This window comes from Dermacentor variabilis, chromosome 10, assembly GCF_050947875.1.
Source record: "Dermacentor variabilis isolate Ectoservices chromosome 10, ASM5094787v1, whole genome shotgun sequence".
Taxonomy (NCBI): domain Eukaryota; kingdom Metazoa; phylum Arthropoda; class Arachnida; order Ixodida; family Ixodidae; genus Dermacentor; species Dermacentor variabilis.
Window position 1 is genome coordinate 57361063 of NC_134577.1, and position 11939 is coordinate 57373001.

The 11939-nt window shown below is 49.2% G+C and overlaps 1 protein-coding gene across 1 annotated transcript in view; it reads left to right on the forward strand.

Moving 5' to 3' along the window:
* Positions 1 to 2200, forward strand: part of LOC142559255 (uncharacterized) — a 38541-nt gene extending 36341 nt beyond the window's left edge. Inside the window, exons 10-11 of the mRNA XM_075670880.1 lie at positions 977 to 1147; positions 1565 to 2200. Coding sequence (XP_075526995.1) covers positions 977 to 1012 — 36 coding nt within the window. The 3' untranslated portion in view covers positions 1013 to 1147; positions 1565 to 2200. The remainder of the gene's footprint in view (positions 1 to 976; positions 1148 to 1564) is intronic.
* The last annotated feature ends 9739 nt before the right edge of the window (positions 2201 to 11939 follow it).

Sequence of the window (11939 nt, forward strand, 5' to 3'; positions counted from 1 at the left end):
TTCAGTAACCTGACCTTTCACGTTGCGTGAACGTGGTGTGCTCTGCCAAGAAGTCACATGACCGACTACGCTGTAGATAAGCTGCCTATCGCAATACTGCTAGTGCACCTGCACTGCCCAGTCATGATCTGTAGGCTGTAGAAACGTAGCGGCAAGCGGCCAATTACATGCGATACCTAAAATGGTTTTACTATGCCGCGCCGAAGCGGGAAGTGATCTCGATGAGACGCGATTCTTTTCGACGCAGTCGCTATTGGTGCCAGTAAAAAGTGGCTGGCATAGATTTGCTGAAGCCGCGCACACAATAATTTTCGACATCGGAGCCAAGTGAGCAGCCATGCAAATCAAATTCCAGAGCAGCACGACCACGGCTGGAGCCCTTTGCAGACGACAGAGTCGGCACTGTTGGTGTCGCATGTAGCCCAGCACTTTGAAAAAGAACGTCAGCGTCGGAAACATTGCTGCCTCCTTATGAGCAAGTAAGCCTCTCACGGTGATATATGCATAGGATTGCCAAGCTTGTTGTATCGTCAGGCGGGTGTAACACGTACCGCCCCCCCCCCTTTCTTTTTTTTTCTGGCAACGCACACATCTTGTTTCGCACATTGCTTCAATGGGCACTTGAGCTGAACGAATTTCTATGGGGGCGAAATGCAAAAATGCCCTTGTACCGTATATTGGGTGCACGTTGAAGAACCGCAGCTACTCGGCCGTGCCTCATACTACGGCGTTAGTTAGTCGGGCTTCGTTCTCCAAATATGGTCCCCGTGTCATGCCTTGTTTTTTCTTCTTTGCTACGCTTAAGCGCGCATTAACAAACAAGGCAAGGGCCACAGTTCCGTAAACTGGTTTTGTCAATTACTGCATGTCCTTCTGGTCGTGCGCTAATACTGTAAATATGTTCGCTATACTGGCAAGTCATTGTTGCGCATGCGGTCGTTAAATCGCCATGTATAGCTGCTGATGCTTTTCTTAGACGCAGGGTGTACCCTTCGCAAGGCGGCGATCGTAAGAAACCATGCACAACGTGTTCGAGGCTGTCAACAAGGGCGGCCGATCCGTACGTGCACAGTTACATCTCAGAGGGAGACCTTGACGGGGCCGGCTCTTCATCAGGCACGACGCCCAAGCAGAGCCCCGTCAAAAGGTTAGAGTCCCGCTGCGGAGAAGGCGTCCTTGACAGTTAATGCTTTTCACGCGCCGTGGTTGCTCAGTGGCTATGGTGTTAGGCTGCTGAGCACAAGGTCGCGGGATTGAATGCCGGCCACGGCGGCCGCATTTCGATGGGGGCGAAATGCGAAAACACCCGTGTACTTAGATTTATGTGCACGTTAAAGAACCCCAGCTAGGTGGTCGAAATTTCCGGAGTCCTCCACTACGGCGTGCCTCATAATCACAAAGCGATTTTGGCACGTAAAACCCCATAATGTTTTAATAGTTAATGCTTGTCGTTCACTTTCATCCTGGGCTGTGCTCGTTCGCTCGGGTACGCCGACGCTCGCCGCAGGAACGGGTGCCTAAGAGCTGCGCTCTAAAATTTTTCTTTCACTTCTTTTCCGCGCAGTCCGTCCCCCAAGCAAGAAGGCGACGGTGCGAAACATCAATCACCGGGGTCCCCACTATCATCCAGCGTCGCCATTGCCCAGCGGCCTGGCTGGTTATCAGAGCGGGATTGGCGGGAGGCCGGTTCTTGCTCGGGCACCAAGCGGAGCCAGAGCCCCGCCAAGAGCTTAGGTCCCGGATCCAGACACGCCAAGATGGCGCGAACCGAGAGAACGACGGGCGCAGTGACGGTCACGGCCGTGCCAGAGATTCCTGGCCTTCGCTCTTCGTCAGAGGACGTCTACTGGCAGGGCAAGGCGCTAGCTAACCTGAGCCTTAGTGACGTAGAAAGCAAGGACGACGACGACCAGGGGGTGTCAAGTATGGCCGCAGACGCCGGAGAAGGTAGTGGCGCACTCCGATGGAGCTGACCGTGTGCAGTTATTCTGGATCACATTCTACGAGCTGGTGAGGTCTGCTTCGGCGCTTCACAAACATTAGCATCGGTCTGCATCGCGTTGAAATTCTTGCCAGCATTCGAAAGACGACTTATTTTCGTATCGCCTCTTCGGCTGGCATCAACTGCGGACTGCTGGGACACGCTATGGGCGTCACACAAAATACCTTATCAGCATCTTAAATTTTCATTTGCAACGGACGCCTACATGCTTCAATTCACCGCTTTCAATTCCAGCCGCGATTGCTCTGCGAGCTGGCTTGGTTATTTTTTTTTTTGCTTTTAGTATATTTTACGCTTTTAGGTTTTATTAGATCACGTACCCTAGTGTACAGCCGCCCTGATTTTTAATAATATAGCGCGAGCGTCGACTGAACTGCTGGTGAGCGCCTTATAACGGCGATAAGCGTGCAACAAGGCGAGAGTTCGTGCACGAGCCTTGTTGTCTTGTTGCACTCGCCTTGTTGCACGCTTATCGCCGTTATAAGGCGCTCACCAGCAGTTCAGTCGACGCTCGCGCTATATTATTAAAAATCAGGGCGGCTGTACACATAAGAAAGTCAAGTAAATGCATCTCAATTGCTAACTGTCGTCTTCCATTTGTTGTGACAGGCTTTGTGACAGGGACGTGTTAATGGCACTGCAATCCGCCTTTTTCATGGCGCGACGGCGCATGCGCCCTGCCCTAGCGGATTAGTCGCGAAACGTTTTGGAAGGGACGCGCGCGCGCGGCCAGATATCGGGGGGGAAAGTACCCCGGAAAAAAAAAAAAGCGCTTGGAGGCGCGCTGTCGCAAACGCTCGTGCCATGTACCTCGTTGAAACTCTACTGGTAGCTCGACGTCGGTGCGGTGCCGAAAACGTGCGTAAGACTGCAACTCCCTTTGAAACAGAAAAGGGCCAGGGCTTGGTCCGAACTGCACCGTGGACCACCTAGTTGCCGCCTTGCATTGACGGCTGTCAAATTTATCGATAAACCACTGCGTTACACTTGGGTGACACTTCAAAAACACGTCGCAGACGCAGTCTTCTTGCAGCGTCGGCCCACTGTTGCAGGTGGTGGCAGCGCGTGCCTGACTTCATGTACTATTTTAAGGCGTGGTAACATTGGGTCGATACGAGACCGACAAGACGCTGACGCCGACGATTGGCCGACTATTCAGCACTGTGTCACTGAGACCATTTCATCGTAATAGGCCGACAACGACGCAACCGATGGGTGCGAGTTGTCATATAGCGCGACGGGCTTTCGTGTCGAAAGCACCGACAAAATCAGCGTGCCGACCGTGATAGCGCTTGATTGAACCCTGCGTGATCAGCCGTCGAACCGGCAACGCGATAGCTGCAGCTCATTCACTTGTACATATAATTATCCGCGCTCAAAATTCGTCGACATGTCTTCGAAGTTGAAATGCACGAGCTTCAGTCCTCTCAAGCCGTGCGCGTGAAGTTTGAGTCAATGTTGATCCTGTTTAGCGCAGTTTGGGTTAGGCCTGACCCCGTCGAATTCGTGCACGCGCTACCGATGGAGCTGGACTTAAAATAAGCAGTTCCTTTCGTAAAGAAACCGCTCTTATAGTTAGGTTGCGGCCCTATAGTGATTTGATATCTACTCTTCATTTCGCACGGCACGTACACAGTAAGCGGCAAGCGGCGACACAGCGCTGTGCCAACATCTTGTACTTTGGTCACCGATTCCCGTAAATGGCGGGTCTGTGTGTGTTGTTATGCTGACATTTCTTAATTCCAAAGAAGCATTGTTTACCTCTGCGTCAAACAGGAAAGAAGAGACAGCGCATTCGATACAGGAGCATAAACTCGCTCAGTTGCCAACGGTGTCAGCGATGGCATCCGCCTTTTCACGAGAGAACTGCACGGCACATAAGTGGGTGGGGGGGGGGGACTTATGCCGAGCACAGTTGTCTCTAATAATACTTCATAGCACGCGCAAACTGTAAGTATGGTGAAGTTAAACAAAACCAAGAATCATTAGTAACAGCCCGTAATATATATGTGTATTGATCAAAGTTGCAGTTGTTTAAGGGACTCGGCCGGACTCGTCTGTATGTTTTGCTACGTTTTGAGATTATTTCACATCAGCGATGCGCCGTTTCTACAATAACCGAAGCTAACAGCGATATGAAGCTGTAGATGCAAACAAATTCACCGCTTTAGCAAATCCAAGTGTAAGGCTGCGCTCGAAGGTTTCTTGAATATGCGAAATGTTTACTGAATGGGTAAAAGGAATACAAAAAGCGATGTGCAATCGCAGACATCAGCTACAACGAACTAAAGGCAGCCGTGTCGGCAGACGGAACTCAGCGTGCCTTTATCAGCAGCGCTGTTACCACAACAGCGCACTTGGGCATTTTCACCTACTAGACTCGATGGGTGAACGACATGCTGCCCCGGAGAAACCAATAATAATTAATCGCGATTTACGAACCGCACAACCGACGCACACTCAACATGGGCGCAGGTACACAAATCAACAGGCGAAATCTCCGACACCCTTCCAAAACGTTTCCAGCGGCGTGCGTCAGAGGGCAGCACAGGAACATGAAAGAGGCGGATTGGGAAAAATGTTTGACGGCATATATTCTCTTAGAAAGAGTGTTAAAAACATACAGTAGTAATCACAGAAACCGCGTACAACAAAAAATAACTACGTGCCCTCCTGCAAGTGTGTGAATATAAATTAGTCTTCTCAACCTCTGTTCCTTGTGTACTCGTGTCAGTTGTACTCCCATCCGCTATGATAGAATTTCGCACCATCGACTGCCAGTCACTGGCTTAGGACATGCTATTGGCAATGCGAGTGCTGAAAGTGTTCCGTCACGCATCCACTTTTGCAGCCAGTATTTAAGCGTGCAGTGGGGAACAGAAAAGCCGTGTACATGAAAAGCGAAATGAGGTGTTCGATGTTCTTGAGCAGCTGGTGAGACCCACGCTGACAAAGAAAATGAAAAGTGCGAAGCCAGGAGGAGGATGTCAAGATTTGCTAGCTTCGTTGTTAAAGAGCTTGTCCTTATCTGTGTGTAAAGCTCTGCTGCAGTTTCCCTGCAAAACAAACTCAATGTGCGCGATGTAGCTCATGCAGCGCCAACTAAGAGACCCTGTGACATAACGTAAGAGACCCTGTGAATTTTATTAAAAGCCAGGTGTAACACATGACAGGTAGAACAAAAAATATTGATCTGTCGATAGTACACATAGTTTGCGGCCGTCTAACAATAACCTTTATTGGCGCAAAAATTTGTGTCAGTATACCTAGCCTGATTAAACGTCTGCCAAACGTGGCGGCGTCGCTCACGCGACTCATTCGTTCAGGAAGCTACCATGTCACCATATTGATATTGTACTCGCAAATTACTTCTTTCATATATATATATATATATATATATATATATATATATATATATATATATATATATATATATATATATATATATACGCCACATTGATGCTGTGATTTTTCATGTTAATATTGTACTCACTAATTGGTGTAATGACTCCTCAACTAGCTGTACTGGCCATGTATCCTGATGCTGAGCAGAAGCCTGAGTAACATTCCGCTGAGTCAGGCATCTATATCCATGAAATATACAAGCGTATGGGAATTGGTAACTGCACATTGGCCATTTCATCGACATTTGTTTGGCGCTTTCTTGAAAGGAAAATGTCCAGTGATGACACCAATACGCTTACCACCACAAAGGACATAATTATTAGACAAAACAAGCATGATGCTCTGATAAAATATTCGCAATTGTGATGCAAGATTTGCTTCGTCGTAGTAACCGAGCGTGCACGAAGAGTACCTGGAACTTTGTGAATGCCTTCGTAGCAACAATAAAAGATATAAAGACGACCGATCATAGTATGTCAATAGGGAACATGTGGAAATAACAATGAAATCAGCTTGCACCTTTGTTGTAAAAAAACGAACGAAACGGGAGCGTCTCTCTGGTAATGGCTGTTCACATAAGCGTGCACTTTACCGCGGGGTTCATCGGACTACCGGTGTCGCAACCGAACGCCTCCGCGAAGCCTTGCACGTTGCGCAAAGGCTCGTCGCACTCGTGTCCGCCGAAGGGCGGCATGCTGTCGCTTCCCCGGCAGAGGGCGTAGCAGGAGGCGATGAAGAACAGCGCCACGCTTCCGTAGTTCTCGAAGGCTTCGAGGCGCGCGTCGCCCTCTGTCGAGTAACCGACGCGGTACGCCTCGAGCGACACCTCTGTGGCCAGCGTGCGAAGCAGGTGCATGGTCCTGTAGATACCGGGGACGTCGCGGGGTCGGCTGGCGTTTCTGGCGCACTCGAAGGACCGAAGAAAGGAGAGGCCGTTCGTAGCGTCACGGTATCTGGGAGAACGCAAAAGAGAAAAAAAAATGAGAATTCATGCTGATACGATAGGTTTTAACGTGTTCAAATGCATGATGAGTTATGAGGAGCACCAGAATCGAAGGCTGGCGTTTTGTTTTGAAAGACTGCTTTGCACCCAAAGTGCGGTACAAAGGCGCTCTTACGTTCCGCCTCTGTCGGAAGGCGGCCAGCGTAGTCCGGAATTGAACCCGCTACCTCATGCCACACAATGCTGGAGACTCACCCTACAAGGCTGGAGACCCAACTTTCAGAAGAGGAAGATGGGACACCCTTTTCTGTGCTCTATGCGCTTAGAATATTGCTGCGTAACATTTTCTCGCCAACGACATGATGCGGTGTTGAGTCGTTTGAATACCAGCATCTTCCGTGTCGTGAACACATGATCACCTCTGCGCAGATCGGGTTAGAATTATGTGTCCATTCTTCCGTGGGTGTCGCTTACAGCGGACGTTGATTGGCTAATCCAGGGGACCGAATGCAGGTTCTACATTGAGGCGTCGCACAAAATACTGCGTCAACAAGGACGAGACAGGCATGAAAGTTATGAATCGTGAATAAGGGTCCATGGTTGTCGACGAGACACGGTGGAACAGTTTTGAAGACTGAAATACAACTGGGCGAAATGTGCCTGCCCCTAAGGAGAACCGAAGCGTTGCAAACACCATCGGGCATACACGAAGAAAATGATGTGCTGTCCTTGTTTTTCGTAAACTGCGATTTGGCAAATGCCACCATGAATCCTTTAAACAGGCGCATATTGCTTCGACTAGTCATTCATAGCGTACACTTACAGAAACTAAGGAAAAATGAAGGCAGTAGTTGCCTTCACAAGGGCCAATAAGGCCGGTGATGCACGATAATTTGTACAGAAGCCTCCGTGTTCCTTCGCGGCACCCCATTTTATATCAGCTCCGATATTGCTTGCGGTAGCCTGACTACGGTTTGATCCAACTTTGAAGACTCTTTTGGCTGTGGTTTCGCGACTGACCATGACACGCGAAGGGTAGATTGTACACGCACTGGTGTAGCGGCACATTTGAGGGTGCCAACAGGAGCGTTCAAAAATTTTTCTTTTAAGGTTGATACTATAAAGATGCCTACCAGCATGAATGGCCAATAGCAACGCGAGCCAGCTTGATATAATTTTTCAGTGCTCCACTCTTCCAGTATAAGAAAGTACGTCAAATAAGTGATGCTCTCAGTGATGACATTGTGACAGTTCACTCCTTTTCTACTGTCTTGACAACAGAATCGAAGGCTATTATCCATAGGTTTCCCACAGATGAAAAAGTCGGGTACAAACTATCTCAGGATGACTTTGGGCGTTAATGTGGTTAGCAGTGAAGTAATGTAGTGACACGCCGTATTGCCATTGCCGAAACGCGTCATGTATTATATGCTGCAGCCAAGCTCCACTATCGGCCAATTCCAGTGAACGCTGTGCCATCTAGCGCCGCTGCCGCGAAATCCGCGCATGTATGAATATATATTCATACAAGATTGCTTGAATAGTTATGCCGCCGGTTTGACCCTGCCCAGTACCGTAAAAATCTTGAAGGATCTTTTATTTTAATGCGCAAGCGTGATATGCCCCATTACGCGAAAATCCGTCGTAGTCGGCGTGACCGAAAGATAGTACCAAAAAAGGCCGATGGCGCAAGGAGTAAAAGCATGCCAAAAGGTGCTTGGATTGACGTCAAAGTTCTTGGGGAGGTTCCTGTAAACAAGGTAAATTAATGGCCTTGAAAAGAAAATTCGACCGATTTCGGTCTGCGTGGGAATCGATCCCAGGTCTACGGGGTCCGGGACGAGCACATTCCCCGACGCCATGGCGACTGACTAAAGGTGCGGCTTAGTGAATGCGTCATATGGCACGTGACGGCGCAGTAAAGGGGGAAAAGGTGGCGCCACGTCATGGGTGCATAAAATGAGCGCGATCATGACGTTTCGAGGTCTACAAACGGTATAATGTTTTCGCATTCCCACACGCAATCATTCTTAAGTGTGTCTGCCGAATTTTTTTTTTTTGTAATAGAAGAGCGACACATACCCAGTGGGACGTAGCCAGCTGGACATACCCAGTGTCCCAACTCGGCGCCAAAAAGGTTCGTTGAAGCGAGGCACCAACGAGTGGGACATACCCAGGGAGCACAGTCTCCGCCAAAGAGGTTCATTGCATAGGCACATACATACCTGTCGGCGTGAAAGAGGTTCATCAGTGAGCGGCGCATGCTCAGTGAACCCAGGTTGGCGACCCAGAGAACCCAGGTGCTGACAGAACCAAGTTTCTTCAGCACAGCTGGGTACCCGTTAGACCACGGGTACCCAGCGACTCAAGTCGGCGTTGAAGAGGTTAGACGAGGACGGACGGAACCACCGAAGGCGAATTGGATGAATTTCCAAGGAATATTATAGCATCGAAAATTAGGAGCAGGAAATTTCGCAGATGCACATAGGCAATTGGAACACCGTCTGAATCTATATGGCAATGTCAAAACGGGCAACTGCTACGCGGTATCGATGAAATGCTGTTAAGACAGTGAGACGCATTTACACGCAGCTCAGTCAAATAAGGACGATTGCGAACGCAGTGGCTCGGAAGGTTGAACTAGCGTGTCGATCTACACGGACTGGGTACCTGTAGAAGAACAGCTGGCTCAGGGCGTCGGCGACGTAGTTCCCGAGGCCCGCTTGGTTTATGGACCGCGAGCCGCTCTCGTCGAACGAAGGGAACGTGAGAGCGTAGGGCGGCACCGCGAAGTGATAGTCTGGAAGCAGCACGAACCACTCGGCGTACTCGATCATCTCGGCGGCCAGCAGGTGGTGCACGTCCAGGTGGTTCGTTTTGACCAGCTGCCAGTTGTCCACCAGTGAGCTGCCCATGTCTCCCAGACTCGAGACGGTTGGCGCCGGCTGCTGCGTGAACGTGATCGGGGAGGGAGGGAGGGAGAAGCAGTGTGCTGCTCAGGTTTAGGCGAATCAGACCTGTCAGCGTTGCGGGTCTTTAACTGATGGCATTTTGCAAGCTCACGAACTCTTTGCAATTGACGGCAGCGTGGCGATTCTCGCGCTTGTTATGAGATGAGACAGCCAGGAGTTGGGGGAATAATGAGATGGTGTGCGACCTGCTGCTATGCTGATACGGGAAAAATTGTGAGCGCATGTTTTATATCGTACATTACAGTTCAATAATGTATCTTCGGAGCAGCCCTAAACATCTCTATAATGTCCCGCATTTTGGTGCACTGTGCGCGTTTGCGACCCTTTGCGTCGACTCTCGGAGCTGTATTCGAAAGAGTCGTGGTCATGTTCAGCTAAAGGAAGAAGGAAGTGCAATTTATACCGACTTAACTATCGGCAGCGCTTCATTATTAGGGTGCTGTTAAACCAGTCGATGCCTAATTATGTGTTTCTATATTCGTATAAGCATATCTGTTTGAACTTAGCATATTGTCCTTCATTAAGGAAAGCGAATCAGTTTGAGGTTCAACGTTGCGAAGCAACATACGGGTTGAGAGACACTGTTGGTTGTGGGCTTTGGGTTAATTTCAACCACTTGGCGCTAATAATGTACGCCAAAGTCTGGCTACGTCAGCGTTTTCATTCCCTCGTCAAAATGCCGCCGCCGTGATCATGTATCGAACCCACAACCTTGTTCCCAGCAGCAGAAAGCCATAATGACGCAGCCACCGGGTCAGTTTTCGACTTACACGCATATGCGCTGCATTTCTCATCAACTCCGCAAGCACTCTGCTCAAACATCTACTCGTAGAGCTTCTGCCGTCATGCCGTGACTTCTTTCGTATGTCAAATTTTTCTCAGAGCTAACGCTACAATCGTGGCGGCTAGGCGTGTTACAAGACTTATTCCAGCGGCAGGCGCTCGTAGTTGCATTCGGTTTAGACGAGCGCGCCACGAGCATCACCACATGGCCTCCGAGATTGTGTACTGCGCGTTGCACCGCTAGATCTCGGAGGCCATAATCAGCGCGTTGGGCGCCACGCTACACATGTACGGAACTCGAGGTCACTTGGCCCTTACCCATGCTTTACGCATTCTTTGTGACAAAAAGCTGAGCGAGTTCAAGTAAGAAGGTGCTTTTCGTGCGTTTGTATTTACGGTATTCTATGCTTTATCTTTGATACCGCGTACTCATATGCCAATGCAGAGTGTCATCTAGAAGCTCCCGCGCCATTATGGCGCCGACAACGAAAGTAGACGACGCTCAGTCAAGACTTTTTCACGCGACATCGAAATGAGCTTGAAAGCAGTGAGATCAGAGGTTCCACCGTCTTTCTGCAATTTTAACCCGACCTCTTCCGGCACTGTTTCTTGTTTTTCACGTGCGTTGCATCCAGTCATCGCACCACGAACAGACACAGCACTTGGGGCCAAGAAGACGATCCTCCCATGCAACCACCTTGGCCAAAGGGCACATGATAATGCTTGACAAAGTTATTCCTTGGAATGTTGAGAATGACAGCCCACAAACAAACGTCATGAAAGAAAATACCGGCAGCACACGCCTTTTGTGTTAAAGCTTCTCAGACTGAAATATTATAAGTGCGAAACTATAACAGAAACCCGAAAATTGTGTTTTTGTTTTGGGGGGGGGGGGCGCGGCTGTGGGCATGACCTCCGGGATCGGCCCATGCAAGAGGCCACCTTTATACTAGAAGGCTTGCCTTTGTGCATAGCGTTCGCAGCCAGCGTTTCTCGGTAAACATTACGCATACGTAAGCTGCAGTTGCCGGGACACTTGAGAAGCAGTCGGGGACCTTTGAAAGCTAGTGCGTTTTACTCTTAAAGTGGCTTTTTTAAAAAAAACTATGCGGTGTTACCCAGGCGAAGGCGGGGATGGTGTCGCAAAATGGCGCAAAAATGTTTGTGGTCAGCTCAATGTTCTGCATCGATAAATATTGATGTTCACGCGACAGAGATGATCTTGTCGTTTCGACAAAACGTCCTTTTCTACACAAAAGTGATCACTCTCGCAATGAAAGAAGTGATTTTGCCTTCTTACCATTAGGATTCAATGTTGTCATACAGAAATTTCTGTTGCCTGTCGAGGGGTTTATGTTGTAGCAAAAATGCGCCTAATAACGAAGGAAAGATTCCAGAAGGGACAGTGCGATGTATTCTGTTGCCTTTTCTGACTCGGAAGGACCAGTCCCAGACAAAACAGAACACAGCATCGAATCATTTGAATTATTTCAGGCCCTGCTTTCGCATGTCTCACAGAGCTGCAAACGTCATTCATAGCATGCAGGTCGCAGTTAAGGCTACCGTGACTCAGCTCAAGTGCGAAAGACATGCATTTAAGAACATGGGACTGCAGTACTTCGAATTCCTATACGAAAGGAAGACTTGTGGAAATCCGTGGCTAGAACAATATGGGCGCTTCTGGAACAGTCCGAATGGATACCTTAGGAGATGGTTGTTCGAAGTGCGGATTGAAGTACTCAATGGGAAAGTTGGAGGAGGGCCAGTCCCGGACAACGGTGATGTTCGGGTTCCGTTGGGGCCAGTGATCGAGGCGGCGCGCGAACGCCTGTAT